Source organism: Atractosteus spatula, chromosome 2 (assembly GCF_055471065.1).
Source record: "Atractosteus spatula isolate fAtrSpa1 chromosome 2, fAtrSpa1.hap1, whole genome shotgun sequence".
NCBI lineage: Eukaryota > Metazoa > Chordata > Actinopteri > Semionotiformes > Lepisosteidae > Atractosteus > Atractosteus spatula.
The window spans coordinates 23,993,961-24,021,031 of NC_142707.1; the positions used below are offsets into that span (position 1 = coordinate 23,993,961).

The 27,071-nt window shown below is 38.0% G+C and overlaps 1 protein-coding gene across 12 annotated transcripts in view; it reads right to left on the reverse strand.

Annotated features, from left to right (window-relative positions):
- Positions 1-27,071, reverse strand: part of afdna (afadin, adherens junction formation factor a) — a 174,858-nt gene that overhangs the window by 20,666 nt on the left and 127,121 nt on the right. For 6 of the 12 annotated variants that reach the window (XM_088929639.1, XM_088929631.1, XM_088929614.1 and 3 more), the window contains 7 exons: positions 9,233-9,298; positions 7,527-7,600; positions 6,447-6,565; positions 4,157-4,369; positions 3,176-3,267; positions 2,591-2,782; positions 80-1,195 (listed from right to left, as the gene is read on the reverse strand). In XM_088929639.1, coding sequence (XP_088785765.1) covers positions 80-1,195; positions 2,591-2,782; positions 3,176-3,267; positions 4,157-4,369; positions 6,447-6,565; positions 7,527-7,600; positions 9,233-9,298 — 1,872 coding nt within the window. The remainder of the gene's footprint in view (positions 1-79; positions 1,196-2,590; positions 2,783-3,175; positions 3,268-4,156; positions 4,370-6,446; positions 6,566-7,526; positions 7,601-9,232; positions 9,299-27,071) is intronic. The other 6 variants (XM_088929622.1, XM_088929605.1, XM_088929689.1 and 3 more) reach the window with 2 other exon arrangements.

Here is a 27,071-nt window from a genome sequence, read left to right on the forward strand (position 1 = left end):
TCTTTCGCTTCATAATTGCTTCACTTCTATCTTAACCCTTTTCTTCCACCTTCCCTGCCCTGTTTCTGTAGGACCTCACCCGCACTCTCTTCTCAGCCTCTAGCCGTTGCATGATCATCATGGTGTCCACGTCCTCGTCGTCATCCTCCTCCTCATCCTCCTCACTCTGCTTAGACTCCTGCAGCCGCTTCTGGAACTGCCACTCTAGCATCAGCTTGCGCAGCCGGTCGTTCTCCTCGGCTGTGCGCTCTGGCTTGGCCTGCAGCTCCTGGATCTCTTTGTCCAGCAGGTCCACAATATGCATCTGCTGCTGTTTCTCCAGTTTTTCTCGGGCATCCCGTTTCCAGGGGTCAGGAGAAAGGCTGTCGCTGGAGGACAACTCCTCCTTACTGATGGTGATGTACTGCAAGTCTCGGCGCTCAATGGTTCGAGGTTGCTGCTGGGGAAGCAGCTCCCGGATTACTGTCTCCTGCGGAGGAGGGGGCGCCCGTGGGATGCTGGATAACTTCTCTGGTCTGGGGGGCTGCTGCTGAGGCGGGAGGTAGGATTGTGGCTGTTGCATCGGTATGGGTGCTGGAGGGGGAGGTAACTGCTGGTGTTGCGGCGGAGGAGGCATAGGCCCAATCTGCTGGTTGGCAAGAGGGACAGGCCCTGAAGGGTTGCGCATGTGGCCTAGTTTTCTCTCTTGCTCTCTTCTCTTCCTGTCCCTCTCCTCCTCCAGCCGCGCCTTCTCCTTCTCGTACCAACGTTGCTGCTCCTCCCGCTTCTTGCGGTCAGCTGCCTGTTGGGAAGTTGTGGCAGGAGGGGGAGGAAGAGGCAGTTCGGCCTGGGAGTCAAACTCGGTTGCGTACTGCACAGGTGGAGGGGGTGGAGGTGGGGGTGGAAGGTCTGTGCGGATGGGTTGGGAGACAGCCACAGGAGCCGAGTGAGGGGCTATAGGTGTCTTCCAGCGGCCAGGCCCACTCTTGTGGTTGGGGGCATTCTTAGAGGAACAGGAGTAGTTGAGGTGCTCCTGGCTGGAGGTGCTCGACTCCACAGAGGAGGACACTTGGTGGTTCCAGTGTTCTCCGCTGCCACGCTCTCGTTGGTACTCTGCCTCTCGGTGCTGCAGGTGAGCCAGGTCCTCCTGGCGGCCCCTCTCCAAGTAATATAAACCCCTGTCATCAGAAAGCTCCTCCTGAGAGCGAGTGGCCCGCTGAGGGAGAGGACAGAGGTGATAAACAACAGCTGGGGAAAGGATTTAAGGTACACTAGCAAATAAGACTGACCATGAATGAATATTACAGCGCCTCATAGCATAAGTTATCATGAGTTAAAGCAGTTCATCAACTAAACAGTTTGTTCATGTCTACTTCTTAAAGCATTCTTATTATTAATTGCAGATTTATTTTTAACCCATTAACTAGCATGCTACCTGTCAAAACACCAAACTTTACAAAACTGGTTGATACTGTTTTGTTGTTTAGACAAGGGACAATTTTCTATTGGCTCCACGACAAATTACAGGGATTTAAATCCTTTTGAAGAAATGTGTAGGTTTATGACATATAACAAGAAATTAACAGATCAAAACACCAGAAATTATAATTTTAAAAAATATTATAAATCTATTATTGGGCTACAGCAAGTCAAGTTGATTAAAGAATAATACAGAATGTTCAAGACCATTAGTATAATGACTTACTGAATGTGAATGTTCTAAGCTATGCAATTCTATACACTTTGTAATATTTTTTTCCACAGTTTAAATTCCTTTCTCCTTAGGTCCAGTGTTAAAGAAAGAAGTGTTTCTTATTTACCTGAACTCAAATATTGTCACACCTTGCTAAATAACATACGGCCTTGAACATACTAAGGCAACCACATCTAAACAAGCTGTCGACACACAGCACACGTCAGTAATTGTATGCCATGGGGTGTACTCAAGTGTTGTGTTCAATTACTTTCATAGGAGACAGCTAACAGCAGCAAGGAGATGTCAGCCTTTGTTAACTAAAACTAGAGGCTTTGCTTTAATATGACTACACCGGATTGCAAAATGTTCAAACACAATGAGCACACTCTCTTCCATAAAAAGTACTAACATTTCTAACTTTTATAATGAGATTAGTCACCAATGTCATCCTGAGACATGTCCTGAGTAATGAAGAGGATAATAATATTATATTACTCCCTTAAAGAACTGACATCAAAACCCAGTAGATTTAGCATTTAGTCAGTCACTAACTTTAGTTAGTAAGTGTGACAACCAATATATATTGGACTATTCTGATTTGGCAAATGGTAATTAAAGTTTCCTGTTTGTTTCAAAACATTATAGACAAACATGGCTAATGTGTATGACTCCTGCACAGAGGTAAACAGTTAAATGTCAGTGCACAGTAAGCACCTCCATCATTGGTTTTTGAGCACACTGGAGATGAATACACTAAACTTAAAAACTCAGCTAAACATGGGATGGGCTCCACTACTTGGACCTGAGGAAACTGGTGGTTCTGACTGACTCCAGGTCCCAGAGAAGTGATTAGGAGTAACAGATATGTCGAAAGGAATGCCCACAATGACACCAGGCTTCAGTCCGCCTTCTTACCTGTATCACCATGTTGCCAGGGTGATGGTCGTCATGCTGACCTGGGACTCCGTCCTCGTAGCTCTGCCACTGCTGCCCCGGGCCTGGGCCCATACGGTCCTGAGATTTAGGAGCTGGGAAGGTGAAGTACTCCCTGGTGTAGGTCTGGGTGGGAATAGGGTAGGCTTCAGGACGGGGAGGAGGGGGCTGATCCTGAGGGGGGAGGGATAAGGCAAAAAAAAAAGATTTCCATTATAAAAAGATAAAGGTCCACATTTAACTCCAATTCAAAACTGGTAACTCTGCTTAGAAGGGTTTAGACAGATTTATGATTAACATACATTTTTGCAAATTATTTTATAATCACCTCAGCTGTTTTCATACTAAATGTAGAATTTTAATCAAAGCAATTAATCTGTGGCAAATGGTTTTGCTGCTGCTTTTGTTATTTTATATCTTATCTAATAGCAGAAAACAAGGATTTATAATAACAATAATAGACTACAGAAGCACATGATTTCACTGTTGCCCTCTTCAGTAATTGAGTGGGAGAAGTTATGAAACAGCTACGAGGACAGAGATTATGTCACACAGAATTCCACTTACGTCGGTGCAGAGGTTGCCAGTCGAGACTGAGGTGATTTTCGCTGTTGGTCCCCCTGAATAAACAGGCTTTCCTCCTGGGCTCTGGGGCTGGTCTGTGGAAGAGAAAGTAGCTAACAATGTAAAGAGCAAGTTTTACCCCAGAACTCACAAATAAAATTGCGTAAAATTAAAATTAATTAACCCTGAGACAGAGAATTGCCCCGGTCATAGAGTTCTCCCTTTAACAGGCAGGTGCAGCTCCTGCATTCACCTTTCAAAGTTAATGAGATGGCTTAAAAATAAATATAGCACTGAATGTATGCATCGTACGGTCAAAAAGAAAGTAGAATGGTTTTACTTAACTTTTTAAAAACTATTTTAAATCACAGTTGGAATATAAAGATTATTTTTATTGTGGGAAAAATTCTGTGTAGGAGTTGCAGACTATACTTTATAAATATATTTCAAACAAGGCTATTAACACAGACATATTCATTAAAAGACCAATTATAAACAGTATGTGAACAATCTAACTTGTTAGAATCTACGCAATTAATAAAAAACCAGTAACAGTTTCCATGTAGTTTTGATCATTTATAATTAAAATTATTTTCTATCATTTACAAGATTATTCTCTCCACTAAAAAGGGTACCTTAATTACATACTTTAATACATTACCTCATACGTATACACATTTATTTCATGTTACTTTGTACTTGCAAAAACCACAAAAAGTTTAAAACCATAACAAAAAGTGAGAGTCAAATTTGAAGAAAGGAACAGAAAAGAATGAATTCTACAATTGGTAAAACAGATTGACATTAGACCCATCTATTAATTCCCACATAGATGCACTCAGTTAGCCACAGCTTGTGGAATAATGATTTAACATCATGAAGTTTCAAAATACTTGAGGTGCTTAAATGCATTCCTCAGTCACCCATCACTTTCCCAACCACTACAGATGCTCCCAATGATAATGCAAAGAGGGGGCGTCTGACCTGGGCCGTACTCACTGGCCACATTGGGGCTAGAACGGTGGTCAGCCCTGTTCTTCAGCAGCCTCTCCTCACCGGTTATTTTCTTTGGTTCGTGATACTCGCCCCACGGGCCCTGGGGACTTTCTGGAGAGCCATTCTGCGCAGAGTTGTTGTAGAGCTCAAAGCCCTCACTCTTTGGTCTGGGTTTACCTGAGCCGCGGCCACGGTCTGATGCTGTGAAACAAAGGAAACAAAATGAAACACGTGGGCATGTCTGACACTGGTCCTTGTTTTCTGCTTGGTCTGATTCAAGCAAGGAACCCTCGGCTTGCCACAGCACAGCAACCCTTGGATCTTGCTGGGTACATGTGAGCTCCATGCCTTCAAAAGGTGCACACTCTTCAATAAGGTATGTAGAGCTCACACATTTTAAATGAAAACTGGCTATGATAGATGGGCGAGTCAATGGACTGTGCACTCAGTTCTTCATTCTCCCTGTGCAGAAAGTTGCTTGAATCAGATAGGTTGAGCTAACTGACAAGTGGCAACTCTAAACTGTGAACTTAGCTTGCAGAAAAATAAAAATAAAAGGAGATTTAAAAGACCATCAGCTAAATGCCTGGAAAAGGATCACATGGCTTTTAATGGAGCTCTATTTTGTTGTCCAAAATACAGGATGTAATATTAAGCAATTTATGAAATTTCTAAAAACATCTTTGTGTTTCTAGTGAGAATCCACAGACTAATTTCATCCGGTTCAAGTCCAAACTCCATGAAGAACACACTGCAATTCTGCTACAATTAACATTAATAAAAGAGTAAACACTGACATTTTTGTATATATCTTTCAAAAATGCAAAAGAAAACTCAGCCTTTTAAAATATAACACCAAACATATCTTGTCTTGTTTCGTCTTGCAACAGCTTGAGAATCTATTTTTTTCTGCACATAACAGGTTAGTTCTAAAAATAGAGGCATTTCACTTTCCTAAAATAGCTTTTAAATTGTATGGTCTTTAAATTTTATTGTATGGTCTAGGCAGCATGTTGACATATGGAGGATATTATCTGTTAATAGGTAGCTGATAGCCAATACTTTCTGCCAAAGGTGCCTCATTACTCACTCAGTCAAGCAGTCAAGTTGTGTGGATTTCATTAGCATTCCTAACCTTTTATGGCAGTGTCAAGCAAGGAATAACATTCCACAAGAGAATTCTGCTCAACTACAATATTTCTATCTACTGGGATTGCCTTTGGAGTCTGCTCTGTGTAAAAAGGTCTTCACTTTCTTGCTGGTAAGAGCATTAACCAATTAAAGGATAAAAACACCCTCAGACAGTACAGAAGTTGTAAGCAGTGGACACACAGACCCATGACAAGGTAACATTTATTTCACAGTCCAACGCAAACAACTCTTTAACCATTTGACTTCTGCTCACTACTACATGTCAGTGACCATATGTTCATTTCACCTTTTCTAAGGTACTACTAAACAATTTCTGTAAGACTGTCTTCCCAGCAAAACCTCACTTCTATGTTATCTACAAACACACCTACAATTCATGCTAACCTTTGCTTTTGACCAATACACTTTTGCTCCACTCCAAACATATGGAAAGTAAATACATAAGTAATGTAACTGGGGTAACTGGTAATTTAACTGGGAAATGGTACAGTTATAAAAAAATAAGAAAAAATGACAAGAACAGGACATTCATCAGCTCTTCCATGCTAATTATTTTGCTACACACATAGTGAATCAATCACAGTATTAAGTCTAGACTTGAAAAATCCCCACTCTTTCTGCTTCCACTATGTGTTATTGTAATGTATTCTATGCATCAATAACTATGTACTAAAGTATTCTTCAAATAAGATCTCTCTGTAACATCCCTTTTCATTTTCGCCAATTATAACATACAGTAGTTACACAAATCTGATTCTAGTTTGTCCCTAATGGTATTTTATTTAATATGCATGTTAAGTTGACTGACCTATAATACTACCTTGATCAGTACATTCCTCTTTTTGAATAATGGTATTACATTGGCAACTGTCCAGTCTCCTGGAATTTCTCCAGTTTTCAATTACAAAAAAATGGAAATGACCTTGCTGATCTCTTTCAACAAAAGCCTGCTTGGGTATTTAACATCTGGACCTGATCACTATTTGGTTTTAAGTTTTCTAATTTGTCTAATACTTCCATTTCTGCTCAGTGTTCTAGCTTATGACTGGGGCTTAATACGTTGACGCTAATCCAGTGGAGTTAGGAAGAGTGCTCAGTGATCCTTAAAGACATGAATAGTACTTACCTCTCTGCATCATTGGTGAGGGCTGGTTGAGCAGTGTGGCCAGTCCATGATAAATTGCTCCCTGCTTGGCAACCTCTAGTGTTACAACAGAGCCTGTTCGTGTCATGAGCTCAGCAGCCCTAAAAGAAAATTTGTTTTAATTTTAACACTTAATGTGCCCAAGAGGTCTTACAGGTCATACTTAATACAAGACAATTTATAAAAACATGTGTTTTTGAGTTAAATTGTTCACAGAATTCAGGAAGGGTCATCTGTGATCCTTGAAGGCTCAAGGCACTCATTTCACATAATCTGTACATCATTTAACTGAACAAATATCTTGATTAAGTATGTTTAGGACCTACTGTTTTGAGAACGACCTATAAAAAACTTTGTGACTCTTTAGGATCTGGACTGGCCATGCCCACTCTAGTTAACAAATGACATATTTGTTGGCTGCAACAAGGCTTTTCTTCTGGCAACTTTTTTTGGGAATAAAGAACAAAGAAAATTCCAATTCAATCTTGTTCACTCTCGCTATCCATTCAAAAATGTACTTCAGGCTTTCTAAGATCGTAGTTTTAAATTAAAAACTTAGATTAAAGGTTAAATTCTTTCAGTAGCCTAAGTCATACACACTGGATGGGACTCCAGTCCATCACAGGGCACACACAGACACAAACACACACTCACACTATGGCCAATTTTCCCAGAAGCCAATTAACCTTCAGTACCAGTATGTTTTTGGACTATGGGACCCAGAGGAAACCTATGCGATCCATGGGAGAACAAAGAAACTCCAGAGAAATGGCACCCCTGGAATTGAACCTGGGGCTCCAGCACTGCGAGGCAGCAATGCTAACCATTGTGCCACTGTGCTGTCTAATCACCAGTAATATTGTAGTAAATTATAATTATTTCAAACTGAAACAGACCATTTTGTTAGAACCCCTCTATCAGTACCTCAAACATCATACAATGAAAATATTCTTTAAAAAAATATGGCATGGAGAGGCTGTAATAATGTTTTTACATGACTAAAAAACCTTGTTACTGAAAGTGCTGTTGAAACTGTTGAGTGTGACAAGGTGTACATGTTACCTTTCTTGAGAAAGGCCCACAAGGCTACGCCCATCCACACTGAGTAACTGGTCTCCTGCCGCCAACCGGCCATCCTAGAGGGAAAAAAATGTAGGTTTCACTTTAGGCTGGTATAACCCAATGCAGCTGAAATACAACACGTTACATGTAACTGGCTCCAAAGTTGTACTTGTCTAATCATCTTTTTTATAAGGTCCTATGATGAAAAAGCTCACTTTTCAAGCTATACAATGATTAAAGAACACTACTTTGCTCTCCCAGTCTCTATGCCACACACTGCCGGTTTCACAAAATAAAGACATTTTATCTGAAGACACAGTTCCTGTTAAACTCAGCAAAGTACTGAAGTGCAAAAAAAAACAGCTTTGAGGATACACTTAAAATATGTGCTTTTTAAACTTCAATCACACCAAGAAATATTAGATCAATTAACAGGTCAGTCAGTGTGCATCTTTATTCAGTGATTAACTCCAAAGGCTCACTGAAGTCTCTATCAGCATGAACAAACAAATTAACCTGTTTTGATAATGTAAGTAAAAAAACAAGCAACTCTAGTTCTGTGCTCCTGAGAACTTTGACAATGAGACATATGTAAAGCGATGTAAACTTAATTTATGTTCATCAACATTATTTTAAAACTGGTTTAGGCATAACATGCAGGGCTATATACTCTATATGTTTACTACTATGACCGATGACTACAATATAGCTGATTTTCATAATGTATTTTAGACGTACAGGGGACATTTTTGTGAGAGACTAATTGTCAAACAAATGTATTTTAGTGCCATTTTGATGGATTCAAGTGAATTTCTGGTAAAATCATAAAATCTCACAGAAAACAGATTAAGAATTCCCTCCCACTCTAACACCATTTCTAGGCTGCAGGCTTTTGTGCATGTTGTGATGTAGTAATAAAAAAGCAATGAATTTAATTTAAGGTCATATTTGTTTATACATAGTTTTCTAGGATTTTTTTTCTTCAAAAAAGCAGAATCACTATTTTTTGTAGCACCCATCCAAATGCAGTGCTGAACAGAGCACAGGCACATCCCTTAAATGTAGTAAAAACCACAGGGTAACTGTCTTCGTCGAGGGCTAAGAGTGCCCCAACAGGCTATTTCCATCCAACCCCCAGTGGTGCTCAGGCTCTTGGGTTAATCCTGGCTACAGTTGGTTAGTAATATGATCCCGAGTCGAACCCAGAACCTCTGGGCCATACAGCTCAACCTGTTTTTGGGCATGCGCCTTTACTGACTGAGTCACCGAAGAGGTCTGACTTTTATTTTCACATTATAATCCCGTATAGCAGTCATCTTGAATTCAGCTAAATAGATTGAACTAACTAAATGTGCAAAAGCCAAACTTGAACTGGATTCGAAGAGACTTACAAATTAATTACAATAATATCTCCAGTAGTAAGAGTCTGTAGCTTGTAATTCTTGCAACTGATTACACCTCATTGTAATGAGGGTCTTATAAAACTACAAAATAATGAGATGGCATAATGGAAGACAATTTAAAATAATTAAATAAAATACTAAGTTTACAGTGTTGCTTAACATTTCATAGGATGCAGCAAAGCACATTATGAAGTTATGTTTTCCACCCCAACTGACACTTTAAACTTGAATATCAGTGAAAAGTGTTTTCCTCTCAACTGCCAGGTTCAGCCACAGGCTCAAAACCTGACCATTGACACTCACCATGTCAGCAGCTCCACCCTTCACAACAGACTTGATGTAAATTCCTAGTTTGTCCTGTCCAGCACCCTAGAGAAAGAAAAAGAATACATTCAGTAGGGGAACATATGCACAATTAAATTTATGATATGATGTCTCACTGTAGTGAAATAACGTAGTTAAAAAATAAAGTTCACCTGTTCTAAATCACTCGGACCTGTTGTGTTGGCTTTTTCATTGTCAACGCACAAATGCAAGCAGTCATAAAATTCTACAACTTTACTTGTAGCATTCCTACTTTTAATAATTAACACACCTTTTTAATTATATACCCCAGAATAAGAGGGCAGCATGAGATTGTGGGTTGTTACTAATATCTTAAATATATCCTACTGGCGAGTCACAGGTTTTAACTTGACTTTGTAACAACTTACTTTTCCTCCATTTTCAAAAGTAAGTCTGACAAACTTAAAGAAGCCAAGAACTGTTTTAAGTCTGAAGTCCCCTCCAATATGACATCCCTCAGTGGGAGCTTCAGTCCCAGGGATAGAAAAAGTCAGACCTTTCTCCCCAGCTTTGGAGATTCCCCAAGCCACCCTTAGAAACTGAATAAGCACAAACAGCTGGAGAGTTCAAAGGTCATCAAATCCACGTCCCTGCTGTTGCTTATATGAGTTAAGAAATGTGGCATCTGGAGTCAGTACTGCCAGCCCACATAAGTCTATAAATCCAGGAAAGCTAAGAAAGTCCGCTGGACGGCCTTCTGCAACCACCTGGAACAACACCATGTATGTACTTCTCAGAATTCCTCCCTTGGGCTTCCTGTGGATATGAGGACTCAGCTTCACTACAGTCATCCTGGCAGGGGTTACTTACTGAACAACCCCACAGCACTAGATCGCCGAGCTGGCCATTTGAGTCGAATCCTGTCTGGAAACAACACGCTGCAAATTTACAGCATGATATTCCACTCTGGAATACCCACAAGGCCTGTCTCAACATCAGTCCATAAAGACCCCCGTGCACCAGACATTATTTTAGGCCAAGGGAAACAGTATGCAGAAAAGGCAGCACTATGGTATGAGTTGGTACAAGTAAAAATACATTCTAGAAAGGGGTCAACATTCTGAAAAGATAATTTGATATGCTTAGGGGGTTCGTTAGAATACATGCTTTCCTTTTGTTTTTCAGACATTGTTACAGTATAGGCTCAGTTTATGCCACAACACATCTTTCACTTCTTAACTATAAAGTATAGATAGTATAAATGTATTTTCTTTCTATCTGTTGTACTGTGAACATTGTGCTAGGCCTTTAAAACAGAAATAAAGTGGTTATTGTGGTATAAACAAAGATATCTTAATTTAATGGCATTTCCCCACTCTCCACCTTGTACTGATACTGCTATATTATAAACTACAAATCATGTCATTTATTATTACACTAATTTCAGGGCAGCTAAACTAATAAGGAAATAATTCTTTTGTAGAATGCTGAAAGCACTAATTTCAGGTAAAGGAAAAATGGACTGAAAGGTTGTCTGCACAATTCATTCCTAACATGCTTTGTACATTTCAGCACCGAGTTAACTTCTACTTGTTCTGTTAAGTTCAATTAAGAGTGTCAAATACTAGGTACCTCTACAGACTGCAGTGGGATTTTAGCCACTCACTGTATTCACTGCTAGTGAATAACCAAACTCTGTCCCCATATTCTGATTTAACAATTTTGTCAAACATAAAAAAAAAAATCATCAGTATTGCTAGTATATAGGTTTCCAGCCACAAAAATCCCCAGGACAATTCCAAGGAGAACAAACATTTTAATAGCTGTTTTGGAAAAAACTGTTAATGTTTAACCCTCTAAAGAGAGTTAAAATGATCTGCTCCTTTTGAAGAACAGTGCTTATCAATTGCTTTTTGAAAGTTAAAAAATGAAGAAAACAAGACAGATTACTCTTCCAAAACTCTGGTTCTTTGAAAGTAATTGCAAATACAAATCAGCTTGACAGCATCTTGTTATACCTCCACAAAAGAACCTGTATGCAGTCAACAACCCTATACTTCCTGCAGAACTACTACAAATAATTTACGATATAGCACAATATTGTACTCTAAGTTAAAAACCTAGTAGCTCATGAAAAATTAATGCAAGTGAAAAAACAATATACAGCACTTAAATGTCCCTTATAGAACACATATCATGTTAGAAATTCTGTGTCTTAAGAAGCCTATGTACTCAAAGAGAGTTTGTCTTAGGGTAAGAATGAAGCCCATGATTAACTTTGGTATGTTGACAGAGAGAGATTACTGCAAACATTTTCCAAATACCCCTCAAATCCACTAACTCTCTCCCCAAGAAGACTTTGAAATTGTTCTGACCAAAGAATATCCTTAAACTTTACTAGCTCAGTATCTCACACATTAAAGCTCAATAACTAAAATTCAGTTAAATTTAATTTCTTAGGGGACTTCAGGGCTGGGAAACCGACAGAGTATTATATATCAGGATCAGAAATGTTACAGTACTGAGGGTGCACGTTTTACTGAAGGTTTTTGAAAGAACGTATAGTAGATACAATAGATATATTTTCCACTTCTCTTTTTATTGCAGTTTCCAGAATCTGACTAAATAAAAGCAAAATAACCATCAACATGAAGTGACCAGTTAACCACTCACTGCCGCCATTGTACAGAAGAAATAAAAATGTCCCCCGTCACTCTATTATCAGAAGGTCAGCACTCTTCCTTAAGGATTTTTGATGTACCTGCATTTTTTATTTTGGACAATATATCACTGTAAAAATGTATCATAAAAAGAATCATAAATATCCAATGAACATCTAATGAAAACAAGGAAGACATCCACAAACACTTGATTGATTTCTGAAAAAAAAACATCCATGTTGAGAGAAAAAAAATGGGAATTAAAAAATGTCAGATAGCTTGTTATTTTTTCCTTACAGTCAAACAAATAATGAAGTCTGCCACACTAGTTATTTACTTTTTTCACTTAGTTTTTCTTCCAATGTGCTTTACATATGACAGCATATTAGTTCACAAGGACTGTTGTTTGTCTGAACTATTGTCATATCCCAGAATCTAGGCTGCGACTATTCTGAGAAAAGAATTAATAAGTACACTTTCAAGAAATAGTTACTCAGAATACTTTAATCCATAACATTTAAAATAATAAAACAGATCTGAAAATTGCCTAGAAATGATCTTTGTGCAATCAAAAGACAGACAACACATTTATGCCAAGAAAAAGTACAATGATAACATAAGCAGTGAAAGTCATGCTTTTAAACTTCCCTAGCTAAAACACTGACAGACACTACTGAAACTATGCAGAATAGCACTAACTGACACAAAAGAATAGCTAGTTAACTACCATCAGGTAACACAGGTGGAGTCCACACAGAAGGGTGAGTGACAGAAGCCTGGCCCAGTAACATGATCTGCCTGAGAAAGCTGAGTGGCTTTTCAGCTCCAGCTCTCTACAATGGCCAAACATTCTACATGATCTTTACCTGTAGAGCTCATTCACTGGCAAAAGATCATGGCTGCCTTGTTAGGTCTAGGGGTTGTTTAAGTAAAGGATAAAATAATTTACATTTTTATCGTCGGCATCTTTTTCAAGCATATTATTATTACAGTAAGTAACTGAATAATTGCATGACTGCTTACACCCATCTTCATTGAAAACACTACTATATTGGTTAAAATACTCATTTTTTGTTACTCAAATAATTTGTATCATTAGTGAACTGCAGAAAAAGTCTCTCAATAGTTTTAATGACAAGAGCTCATGAAACACCAAGACAGCATCTCTCAATTGTGTACACCGGAAATCAATATAGAGGAGTCAGACAAATGACATCTCAATAAGGCCTTATTGATCACAAAGTGATTCCTCTACTTAAAAAGACAGAAAATCATAGCACTGTGACAACAATGCTTGTTCAAGCAGTAAAGGAAGTAAAGGAGAAAAAGATAAAGAGAACAATTTTATTAAGTAATCTATTTACAACAGAGAAGAGATATCAGTAGAATGATCTGTGAAAGTAAGCTAAAAATGTAATACAGAGAGATTCTGTTTGGGTCAACTACTAATTGTGCTTACTTAGACTGCAGGTTAAACCTTATAGTATAAACACTGGTAGTTTATGCCTAGTCTTTGCCATTTACTGCAATTCTCCAAGCAGTGGTGTTTACTGGCTGGGTGGTATTGGATTTCATGCTCAGCTACATATGCTACCAAGATTCAAGGCACTTGTCAGGTGCCTGCAAGCTCACAGTGTGTGCTCATAGTGGGTTCCAGTTGATGGTGCCTCTCCACTCGACTCACCGTATGAAACTTCTGACGAAACATGTATCGGACAAATGCGTGAAAGTTATTATTCATTCTGTACTGGTAGTTCAGGTGGGTAGCTGCGTCAGCATGCGTAGGCTGCAAAGGAACAAGTAATAGGTTTATTGCATGCTGAAAAAAAGAAGAAAGAAAACACAACGTTTCGGCCGTGGAGCCTTCTTCAGGTGTGAGCAAAAGAACATGGCTCACACCTGAAGAAGGCTCCACGGCCGAAACGTTGTGTTTTCTTTCTTCTTTTTTTCAGTATGGAATAAACCTATTACTTATTCTGTATTGGTGCATAAAGGTCAGAGCAATAAAAATGAGCTGATTAACAAATGGCAATTCAAGTAAAGAGGGGAAGTTAATAAGTACAACCTGCAATTGCAGGTTTAGAAAGAAAAGGTGTTATTCAATGATGTGAACAAAATACCTATGTTAAACTCAAATTGATCCAAACATACTGAGTATTTGTTTAGTTTATCAGCTTCCTAAATGTGGAAGAATTTGTAAAAATTGTATGCGTAACTGCTTGGAATTTTCATTGCATTGCAGAAAAAACTCAAATCATCCAAATACAGGCGTAAGGAGACAATTGCATACTGTGCGCTGACACATCTTTAAAATAAATGCACTGTTACTAGCTGTGAGTAGCACCCATGCTCATAAAATGCACTTCAGAAAATGATTTTTCCTTAGTTGCTTCTGTTTTATAAATATCAAGTCACTAATTCAAATTGGCATTTAAGTAACTTACAACTCACAATAAATTGTGACTCCACCGTTATCCCTTTCAAGTAAGTCATTTTTCATTTCTCAGTTCCTTCAGTACCAGTGCATGCAAAGTGGTAAACCAGAGTACTGTTTGCAAAATTTTACAATGCTGTATTAACTGCAGTTAACACTTTCATGTCTCTCCAAGAAAATAACCAGCCATTTAAAAAACATGCATATTAAAATCAATGCCCTTAAGAAACACCATATGTGAACTTCTAGTTAATAATCTAGGCATGCAATTCATCTGTTTTTCTAAAACCCTTATATTTCAAAGTTCTTATGCAGTATTCCTGTCTCCTGGCAAGAAAATAATTCAAAAAGCACAATTCCCAGTGCCGATACTTACGAAATACAGATAGCCACAGCAGCACAAAGCAAGGATAACTTACCGACTGCTGAGCAGCTCATTTAATTTTACGCTTGTTTTCCCCAACTGCAGCAATTTCTTAAGTAGCAGGAAGAGATGTTCACTCCACAGATCTCAGACTGCAGTCACTCAGTGAGTCAGCAGCACTTGGCAAAGACAATTATATTCTGGTCTTGTGCTGTGGCTCCACAGTTACTGTAACTTGAGCTCACTAAACAGCAGGGACTGAGGACAATAGCTGAACCCACTGCTTTCTGACAGGGATGCCAGGAGGGAAGCACAGTTGTGTATAAAATGAAAATGCAGGAGACTGCAGCTGATAAAATGTTGTCAGCTTCATTCAGAGTTTGTGTATCTAATGGTTTACTGCATCACCTTTAATTGCAGGAGTTCATAAAAAAATATTGCTACATCAGCATGTAATGCATACAATGAACAAGACGTAAAGTGGACTGCATGAAATTAAAAGATGAATCCCTGCAACTTTATCAAAACGAATATGGCAGAATGCCCACTGCCAGGACTTTACTGCCCTTTTCACATTGCAGTGCAGTACTTACTGAAGCAATGCCTTACTGCTATGTCATATATGTTTATCACAAATTCATCTCCTGTGGCAGTGGGCTCAATTAATCCATCACCCTTAAAAGAACAAAACTGTTGAATCACTCAATTAAGAATATAACAAAAACCCAGGAGTAGGCCGCATTTCCAAGGATGCTGAAATTACTGAAAAACATTCAGATCTTTTCTAAATTTCTAAATGTCATTTCTATGAGGTCCTGTTGTCATGTGTTGTAGACAACAAGTAAACTGCACCCAGTGTTCTCAAATACAAGAACATGAAAATATATTTTCTGTTATAAAAAGGAATAGTATAAACGGAACACATAGCACACACAGTACCTTTACAGGTATTGAGTACAGTAATCTTCAAGATGTGATGGGTAACTCGGAGGAAAATGCATGAGTGCAAATTCAGAACTGAGACTCTGGCCACAGGGAATGTTCTAGAAGCTCTGAGGATGCCTTCTGGCCAGGTTTGTCCTGGTGCCACAAGTACCAAAGTACCCAAAACCATGGATGGAGAAACCTCAGATAGGGTAAGTGTATAAAGTAGGAGACAGTGCTTATCAACAATAAGGAATGGATATAATGTATAATTAAAGAATATTTACAGTAATATGAATAATTGATAAACAACACAAAATAAGGAGCTTATTGACAAAAACATGATAAAGTGAACCATCCAAGAAAAAGTAAAATACATTTAACAAATTAAGCCACAATAAACAGTGACTCATACACATATAGAGGAACAAAAGCAGACTTAGCATACTCTCTCTTCATCAACAGCCCAGCTCAGCTTTTAAAGGAACAGGTCTTCTTAACAAGCAATTACCCATAACTATTCCAGTGTATCTTGAAGTTTGTCCTTTGTGAAGTAAGCACATTTTCTACGTACCTACTGTACACCGTCACTATTAAACAAGTACAAAGCTATGTTGTTCTGCATAATCTGTGTGGTGCATTCATTACTACACATTCACATTTGATTTAAAACTGTAATTTATGCTTAATTAAAAAATATAATTAATCATTTAGGATATGTATGTAATTCTTAAAACATTTTCCTTTCAGTCCTTGCACATAGGACAAAACAAAGCTAAGTTTTTGCTTTGAAGGGAATGCTCTGAAGACTACTATAGGAGTAAGCTTTTTACGGCTCTCCATTGTAAACCAGTGAGAAGAGGTTAAAAGTGCATCAGACTTTCACTTGTGGTAAAAGGCCACTCTGAGACACACAATATTCACCTCAGCCAAATCAAATCTCCCACATACTCAGCATGGTGCTTCTCTCACTCTTAAACTCTTGAACTTACAGTAGGAAAGCACAGCAAATGAAAAGCAAGCAGCAATCAGTCACACACTTATGGAACTGCCCGGTGAATGCCTCCTGATTGAAAATATTAATGACCATATGTTTGAAACATGTCCAGAACCTTCACAGTGGTAGAAGTCACGAATGGCCAAGGTGTTAGATCTATATTACATTAAAACGTACAATGCATTTTCCGGTGGAGAGTGTATAAAAATTATTTATAGACTGTTACCTTTACTGTAGGTCTATATTTAGCACAGTTAAAAAAAACATACGTCTAATAAAAGGTATATTCATAAAGTTGTCAGACAGGCTGTCCAGCATAAAACCTCATATAAATTAAGTTTAAAAATGTATACTTGTATATTCAAAATCTCTCGGAGGCACAAGCTTTGACTAGCAGGGTGCATGCCAATACTATTTTCGTTTTGAATCATATTTCAGCAGTAGCCGTGTTTTGTACTAAATCACTCATTCTCAGCTGCAAAGCCTTATGTAATTTATCAGTGAAAGAAGCGATGCACTTTGAAATGAGCAGCTGTCTTTATTAGGGAGCGTGTTAATTATTAGGGAAAGGGAAAAGAATGTAAAAACACATTATACACTCTATTGCATCTGCCCCTAGAAAAAAATATTATTTGAGCCACTTTATGAAAAATGCAGACTGCCAGAGTAATACAGATACTGTTTGCCGTTTGAAACAGTGTAGCCTTTTAACATACAACTGGAATGCGTAGAAGAATCCCACTACAGTACATCTCTTTTCTGCAAGGTGAGAGTTTTCTGTTTTTGCATGTAATGAAACCAACTGAAGAAGGTGACAAAGCAAAACATCCAACTCCTGACTTAAGAAACTGGACCCATACTCAACTCCATGACATCTGCTCTGCACCTTGTACAAAGTTACTACCAGACAACATCATGAAACGTAATGCCGATGTCGATTATCAGCATCAGCTCACTAGCTAGTTACAGTACACCCCTCTTTTTCTGTATCACCTGTACCTGTTTTCTTTCCTGAAAGCAAACCGCTGGCTGGGTGTTAATGATCCAGCCTTATTGATAAGGGGTTATCATTCGGGAATGCTTAGTAGAGCAAATACCACAGTTGAATCAGAAATGTTATCAATTTCTACATTACATTACAGAATGCACCAGCTTTGCCTTGCATATCCATTCCTTCTTAATGTTTTATTTTTTTTGGAGTCACAGGAAGGGGAGCAGGAATGCTTACAGATGTACAACATTCTTCAAAAAGACTGCTCTGTGATTTTGGTTGATATTTAGAGTTCTTTAAATATAATGAATGTGGTATCTCTTGTTAAGGCAAAAAGTGATACAGATAAACAACAAGCCACAGGCATGAAAATAGGCTTAATGAAAGATGTCTGTTTTTGGACCTGCTTTGACAAGAGTACAGAAGCCTGAGATTCCTGATTCATGATGATCTAAACACCTGAAGATATTTTAAAATGTCTTCACTTTTGAGTGAAAACTTGTCAGAAACATTTTGGGCTATGCCTCTTGGCTCCTTAGTAAACAAACACATGGTAGTCTCCACCCAGACACTTCCTGTTCACGGAAATTAACTGTAACCTAGCTCTGTGAATACAGGAAATTGGAAGCAAAAGCAGGAGACCTGCCACTAAATTACCAAGATTGATGTGTACTTTCAAGGGACTTTTCCATCCTCATTGTCTTTCTTGATCAGTCACCGTTTTTAAGCAACCATATAAACGTGATGCCAAATGAAGTGACTGTAAAGAAACTAACAGGAACCACTAGGCTATTTATGTAAATGGAGAACTGGCCAGTGGTTTCGTACACAAAAAACCTGTGTTTTAAGTAGTGAGATTTAACAAAAAAATAAGATGATAGCCTTTACTATTTATGCTTAAATGAGGTGAAGAATGAAATAAAATGCAATCTGTAATTAAAACAAGTTTATGAAAAGTGACTTATCTCATTTTCTCTAAAATGGTAGCATCACGGTAGCACATTAACTGCTTATAGTCTGTAGGTTGTGTTATAGTCTTCTTTTACCATGAAAAACATCCTAAAAACATCCTAAAAATTACATATGTTCATATGGATAAGGACCTTACAGACAAATGCTTCAATTTGAATACTGTTATTTTACTTCAAGTAAACATTTGTAAACAGCATGAAGCAGTAAGGCTCATTAGAGTAGCAGAGACACTGGAATACAGAATAGCAGTGTCATATGAGAATAAAAAAATGTCTAAAAAGGTCTTTCCTCGTTCTAGAATTTCTTGTCATTGACTGTGAAAAGCGGAGTCAGGTTCTCATGAATCAGACAAACTAGGTCTCCCTTTTCACTTTAGATGACCATGGTCTTGCAGGAAGAATGGTTTATACTAGCCTCCCAACTCATGTATTTGCTTCACACTTCAACACACTCTAGATGAGGATATGCACTACACACTGAAGAATTTAGAGAACTCCAGGACCCTTTACTGAAATACAAATAAGAAAGGAACAATCAGAAAACTAAAGATCTATACAAAAACAGATTCATCTTCAAAGAACAACATGCAACAGAGTTCAAAATTAGCCTTTTATGGTTTTTGAAACACCCCTTAGTGCACATAGTTGAGTTGAGTGTTTCAATCTATCTTGGTTTTCTGTCTTGGCCAGTTCTCTGAGCATAGCTACCAGTGATTCCTCTTACTTTGATCCGCACTCTGTCATGGGGAATGCATATATGGAGAATATCCTTTATTGTACAGCTTAAAATTACTTAAAATTTACTCTTCTTTCTTTGTGTTATTGTATCTGCTTTATCACACACTGCTATACAAACCTCTTTCAGACTTCCCTAGTTAAAAGTACCAGCAAGCAAGTGCTGGTGTTTTTCAGATTTTCACAGAACCTACAGTATGTCACGCCGCTTCTACTTTCCAACCTCTTTCTACAGTCTTCTGACTGAAGGGAGTGAGTATGCTCCACACCAAAAGGCAACAGTTTCATTGAAGTAACTAAGGTAAAAAGCCAGTTAAACACATTCATTGTTTCTTTTCAAGAAAATACAGTTTACTGCATAAGCCATCCCAAAATAGTTTTTTAGATCTTAGTAGAATTTCAGTGAGGTCTCAGTACTAGTGTTTATTTTTGTTAAACTCTTGTTAATTAAAAGTTTTAAAACATTTGTAAAAGGAAAAAAGAGTTGTTTGTCTAAACCGTGCTCTGACTCTGGTCTGCTACAGACGCAGCTTTTTATGTGGGTTTGAAGAGGAACTCCAGAGTACACACACAAAGCCCCCTCTCCTTTTTTGGTGCACGTCAGTGGGGGAACAAGAGCAGGAGCCAGGACTGGAGTACCCAGCTCACAGCCAGGAAGTCTGAGGGAAATTATGGCTTCTGCACTTTGCAAAGCTGTCTTTTAGTTATTTAGGACCAAAGAGCAAAAAAAAAAACAGAGACCTAAGCTGAAACAAAAAAACACCTGCTCTCAACATGCTCCACAGAACTTAGATGAAATTAGGAGTGAGAAACCAAAAACAAGACCAGACATGTATTTTATTAATGTGCAGATCACTAGGATAGTTCCAATGGCAGGTCTGCCTGCACTTTGTAGGACTTTTATTTTGTAATGAAACAAACGTACATCCAGTCTAAACAAAACTGCGGCAACAGTTGCACTATACTGCTGGCTTTCAACCCCGCTTGTGTGAGTAAATATTTAATAAGCAGAAGTGTTTTTAGATCTTCTCCTTCAGACTGTATTATGTAAACACAAAAGGGCCTTCAATGTTTGATTCACAATTTGTACATGAGGCACAACATGGTACTGGGGGACATTTGAAATTCAATTTTATTTTCATGGAAGCTTCATGAGCTTAAAAGATTTAGTACTAATTTGTACTGTTGGTCTGTTCGTTCCTAAAGTCACTATTTAACAAAACGTACCATCCTAAAAAAGAGTCTCTTTACCAGTTTGCGTCAAAATCAATTTCAGAAAGCAAGTCTGATGAAACACTGTGACAAATGAAAACTGACAATTAGAAGTAACAGTTGATTTGGCAATCAAAGTAGTTGTCAGAAGTCATTTTGCTTTTACTTAGCAGCAAAGTGAGACTGGTCTAGTTTAAGACACCAAATGACTTCTAGAGCCACTCAAAATTCCTAAAAAGAAACAATGTGGATATAATTGTAATAAAGTCTAATATAGTGATATATGGCATACATCGTATCCTTAATCAGGAGGTTATATTTCTGTAGTTAAATCTGGAGTCACTTGGTCTAGATGCCATGTCCAGTTTCAGAATTGGACCCAGCAACCTCTCAAAACTATGTTTCACTGTTGTATTACTAGAACCGGCTGTGTACAGCAATGGCTTACTGGCATTTGATGCTGTTAAGGGGGAGAGGGTTAAAATTCCTGCTACTGTGTGATAAAGATGACTTCTCCACAGAAATATTATATATACAGTACGCCCCACTATGGGGGTTTTCCTATAGTGTTGGTCAGTCCATGAAGGATTCTGCTAGGCTGCATGCCTGCTTTCAAGATTTAGTTTTTTTCCAATATCTCTGATCTTTTACTGAGTAGTATTGTGCTGCTATTCGCATCCAGCTTCCCAGTCCACGCTCTCGCTTCTTAGTGTGTACCATTGTGCCTTTGTTACAATATATACATTAGCATGTTTGTCCTGCTTTATGTTCACTAAATGCACATTATCAACCACTGGTGGAAGCACAAAACGTAGGAGAGTAGCAGCTTGACAAGTTCGTAAATATGGCTTTAATGAATCTATCATCCATACAATTGGAAGTGCCGAGAAAATATATGGTAGCATTAAACACAATTGATGTCTTAAAACATATAATTTTTTATGAGTGTATTTATTTTTTTTTTAATTCCATGATTTTTCCTTTTTTATTTTCACGTTAGTATATGTATTGTTAGAGATCTTTTTAGTTACAGTGTTTGTTTAGGTAATAAACTGAGGATATTTAATTTAGTGTTATTATGTTACATTGTTATCAAATATACATGCTTTTGAACTTATTTCGTATTATAAATAATATTATTGAAAGAAATATCACTGCACATAAAGAGTAAGTTTATAATACATACGATCTTAAGTTCTTCCAACGCGCTATTGGAAGGAGACTTACTGTATTATATATTTCAATTATTAACTTAGACCTGGTCTAAAGAGCTAAACCTACAAATACTGATTTTAAACAATTTTTTTGAATGTACTCATTCTGCTTAGAAGCTGTAACTGCCCCTTATGCTTCAATCTTACCAGCAATAACACAAAGCTTAGTAATAATGTAAATCATTGTGTTTTACAACTTAATTGTAAACAAGTGTTAACATGTGAAAGTACTCCAATTTCCATCATAACATAAACCACTTGAAAGAGAGTAGAATATGAATCACACTGCTAGCTGTAGCTTAAAATGCAGTATTGCCCATCACAGACAAAACACATTAAAAACATTAAAAAATAAAATGAAAATTAGTAAAGGGCTTTATTAAACTATACTAAATGCAACACCACTGTTATGTAACACATACAGGATAAGAATCTATCAAGGATTACTTCTAATTCCAACATGTGCAGAGAATTATACAAAAAATCTCATAATTAAGAACCTCTTTTAACTGAGTAACTACAAAGGTGTAACCACATGAAAGTTACTGAAATGAAAATGAACAGAAAGGAAAAGTTGCAGGCTCCTATAACTGCCTGCTTCTGTATTACAGAGAAGGTAAGAATTCCTATGACATTATGAGTGATTTAAAACAGCACTACTAAAATAAATAGAAATCTTGTGAACTAAAGTCCAACCTCCATACACACACCATACAAACCTCAGAATGATCTTCATAGAGATTTAATTGGCTCCAAGTCACATGCATTATTTTTTTAGTTGACTTTTTCTCTGGGACTACCAGACTTTTTGCAACTTCAGTATAAAATCTTCATGGGAACTGCCTATCACCCCGACACACAATTCTCACGGACTGGTTTGGTAAGTTTACACCGAACAGCCAGTTATCTTTCAAACTTTTTTACCTTAAAACAAAACCACACAAATCAGGTAGGTGATTTATAGTACCATGAGATAGCATAAAGTTTTAATGCAGCCAATCTTGCATCAAATACAAGTCAAGATTTCAGAGAGCTCAAAATTTAATTTGCTAAGGCACCTTATATATTTGTAGTAAATCTTACACTACCTGGCCTGTTGGAATATATATAACTAAAAAAATTATTAAATAAGTGAGGATTAACCTTGAACTGCTTTTTAGGAACGCATGTTAACTATGTTCTATCCATAAGAGCTTAAAATTAAATAATGTTTACATATACTGTACTAGAACTATGTTAGAGATGAACAGTTTATTTACTTTCCGAAAATTATTATAACTAAAGATGAAGGATAGAGGGGGGAAAAGACAAGTGTCACAGCAAACAGGAATTAATAAATGTAGCAGCCAGTTCGAACAGCCCTGCTAGTTCCCTTCCTGTGGAATGGGAGCTACAGCCCAGCTGTGCAGCTGTAGCTGTTTCAGGAGTACAATATTCCCCCTTCCACAGTGCACATCCTGAAGGCACAACACAAACAAGCAAACAAGGACTTTGAGCTGGCTTACCGACATCTCGTTCCTCCCAACAACGGAGAACCACATCGCGTCGCAGTCTTTCCCTATCTGCACTGATCTTTCAGAAACAGAGGGAGGCTGTAAAATCACGGCTGAGGAAAGCACGGAAGGCAAAAAAAAAATAAGGAAACGAAGAACGAGGGCTTGCTGCCTTGCCTCTGTGATGCTGATGGAGAGAACTCTGAGCTACACGCTAGAACACCATATGGCATTTATCAGCTCGTCCTAGGAAATACCATATCCAGACTGTTACGTAACCTGCCAAGCCACTCTAGACCCTCATTACTCTGCTATAGTTTGGTTAAACTTTCAAAGCTCTTCCCAGCTGCGCTTTCTGCTCTACAAAAACCTATCATTACTCTGCTTTCTCTCTCTCTTTTTGGAAGTGGAAGTCTAAAAGCAGCACATGAAAAAAAAAACTGCGTGCCCCCCCACCCCCATCTCCCCTACTTCCCAATCATCTGGATTCCATAAAAAAAAAAGAGAAAGCCAACTGCATTTGGACGGTCAGACATAGAAGACATATGGCCAGGATCAAGACAGCGAGTGAACTGGCTGCCTGGCCTCTGTGTTCCACACAAGCCAGAAGAGCTAAAGTAAACAGAAGACCTTCCAGCAGACGGCAGGAAAACAGGAGCTGACCCTTCGTTTATTATGCTTTCCAAACACGCGACCACAGTCAACTGGTCTCAGCACCACCCACGGAAGCCACACACACACACAAACACACACACTAACACACACATGCAAACAAAAAGATCTCCTGTACTGTAGAAAAACTGATCTTTTCTCAGGCTCCGTTTGATCAAATAAGTGAAATCTAACTTTTTTCTTCGTGTTGAATATATAATACAGCGATCCTGAATATCACCCAGTCTTTTAGAAAGCAAATTCGATCCTTCAAAAAGTTATGTGCACCTGGCAAAAAAATGAATGCACACACCCGAGGACAACACATTTGCCTAGACAGTCTGCCAGAAATTTGAATATTTGCCGATTTAAACAGGCCTGCAGATAAAGCAGGTCTTTCATCACACAAATGTTAAGCAGTGTGCCATAATCCATGAAAGGTCAACTTGTGACTATGCCACCTTTACTTTCCTAGTGTACTGAAAAAACAGCAGAAAAGCTTCTAAAATGTATATTGTTTTTCAAAGTGGAACTTCCAGCCATGACTACTAAATGGGTACTTGAAGATAACAACACAGAGAAGTGTACATTGCTGCCTGTGTCCTGGTGAACATACTACAACACAAAAGGAAAACATCTCGTTTATTTTACTTTTCCTGCCAAAAATAACTCATTGTAAGATGTACACCAATTTCATTGTGTAGTATTATACGTAAGGCATCAATGCAAGTATACAAGGTTTCCAGCTAAGTCATGCTAACGAGGTTCATTTAGAGCTAATGCAGCTGTCAATGTCAACTGAGCGCACGTGGTCATTAATGAGTGACAATCAGACAAGTGACAAACAGAGTGATACATTTGTTTTCATGTTATGTCTAAATGCAGAAAATACCTATATTATTCAGGAAAGAACAAATAACAGACAAATGTTTCAAACATTTCAAACAAACTTCATTTGGAAATATTTTTTATGTTTTTAAGCACACTGATGTTTAGTTTTAAAAAAGCAATACAAAATTCTGAGATGCATTATAGTAATATGTCACTAGAAACAGAGATTGTTTAAATTTGTTTTTGTTAATATTAGATGAAAGGTACTTCTATTTCTGGCTGAATTCTTACACTGCTTCATGGTGTGCTGACACCACGTGAAATAAAGCAAAGTCCACAAAACACTGTGGGCTTCTGCTTCTTATTTAGCAATCTGAGAGAGATGCTATCTACTCAACTCTATGAATGTTTTTACTCTGTGGAGTGCATCAGTTATGAAAGAAACATTTTTACTGGCCTCTTAAAAAGGCTCACCCAGATCTTCTGAATTTATAGAATATATTGTTTTGTTTTAGGAATTATGATATTTTACAAACATGTCACTTATTACATTGAATAATATTTTCTAACCATTAGTGCATTTTAATTCCTCTATGATTGTCTTTAGAAATCAAAATCAACTAAAATTTATATCCCTGGAAACAGGCTAGTATTTTTTAAGGAAAATCATTAAAGGTCTGTTGTGATACAAATGTATAGAACTTCCATTATTAGAGCATCAGATACATTTCCTATCACTTTACCTATTTTTATAGGTCAAACGTTCAAATAACAATTAAAAAAAGGAGTTTTAATCTGTTTTCCATTTTAAAACCATTTGTCCTTCAGTCTTCCATTTAAAACTCCAGTAACTAAAGTACAAAACAGAACTTTTTAACGCTGATTATGAAACCTGTTCAACATACTGGACTGGTCTCTCTGGAGAATAAATAGAGAGCTCATCTATTTAAAGTGATAAGGAATTTGTTTACCCGTTTTTTATGTGAAATTGAGTTGGTGAGCACTTTGTACTAAACCACTAATATGTAAAGAATTTCTGTATAAACAGACAGAGTTTCTTAAATCTACGACAGTACTACAATAAACAGAGCTTAAACCTGCAAGATACCTACAGAATTGCACAAGTGATAAAGAAAATTCATAGGTAAATTCTTAGTCAAACTTTTCTTATGAGTCACCTATTTTGCCCAAAAAGACAAAGTACTATTTTTCACATGCTGACAAGACAAAGAGAGAATGATTTGAGAAGCACTTGTACCAGTTTATCTGTCAACACCAAACAAAATATCAAGCAGCAGCCATATCACTCTGCAACTCACAACTGGCAACCCACTGAAACTAAGCAGGTGTGAGCCTGGTCAATACCTGGATGGGAAAAACTAAGGTTGCTGCTGGAAGAGGTGTTAGTGGGGCCAGCAGGGGGCGCTCACCCTGCAGTCCATGTGGGTCCTAATGCCCCAATATAGTGATGGGGACACTATACTGTTAACAGGCGCCGTCCTTTGGATGAGACGTAAAACCGAGGTCCTGACTCTCTGTGGTCGAAAGAGTAGGGGTGTAACCCCGGCGTCCTAGCCAAATTTCCCATTGGCCCTTGCCAATCATGGCCTCCTAATAATTCCCATCTATGAATTAGCTTCATTACTCTGCTCTCCTCCCCGCTGATAGCTGATGTGTGGTGAGCGTTCTGGCGCACTATGGCTGCCGTCGCATCATCCAGGTGGATGCTGCACATTGGTGGTGGTGGAGGGGAGTCCCCATTACCTGTAAAGCGCTTTGAGTGTAGTGTCCAGAAAAGCGCTATATAAGTGTAAGCAATTATTATTATTAAAATGTGCTCCCGGTATGAAGACATATAGCACCTTAAAGCTGAAAAGACATACTGCTTTAAGTATGTCCTACATACAGTACTACATTCTGGACACACCTGAGTTGCACCATGCACCAATATATTCCAGTGGCAAGATGTAACCAGTACTCAGAGCAAGTATGCATTTTATGCATAACGTGTACCCCAGTATGCAAGTATATCCAGATCAAGTAAACAAGCTGCATTGCTTCTTTCCCGCATTTATCATTCTAAAGGATACTCGTTAGGAAATTATCACGATCATAAAAAGAAACTGACTTGGCTTAGAAAAGGGTCCTTTTCAGACCGAGTCCACAGGACTCACATGTTTGGACTGTGGCATAATAATTAAGTAACCTAACTCTACACATCAAAGGTACAAATAACTGAATTTGCAGGTTCACCATTAACGTCATGATTTCTATGGCAACAACTAGCTACATACTGTATCATGTGAACTTCCACATTAAAGATGGTGTGCAAAGAAAATTTCACACCGACAACTATAACAATGCTCAAATGATCAAGTTA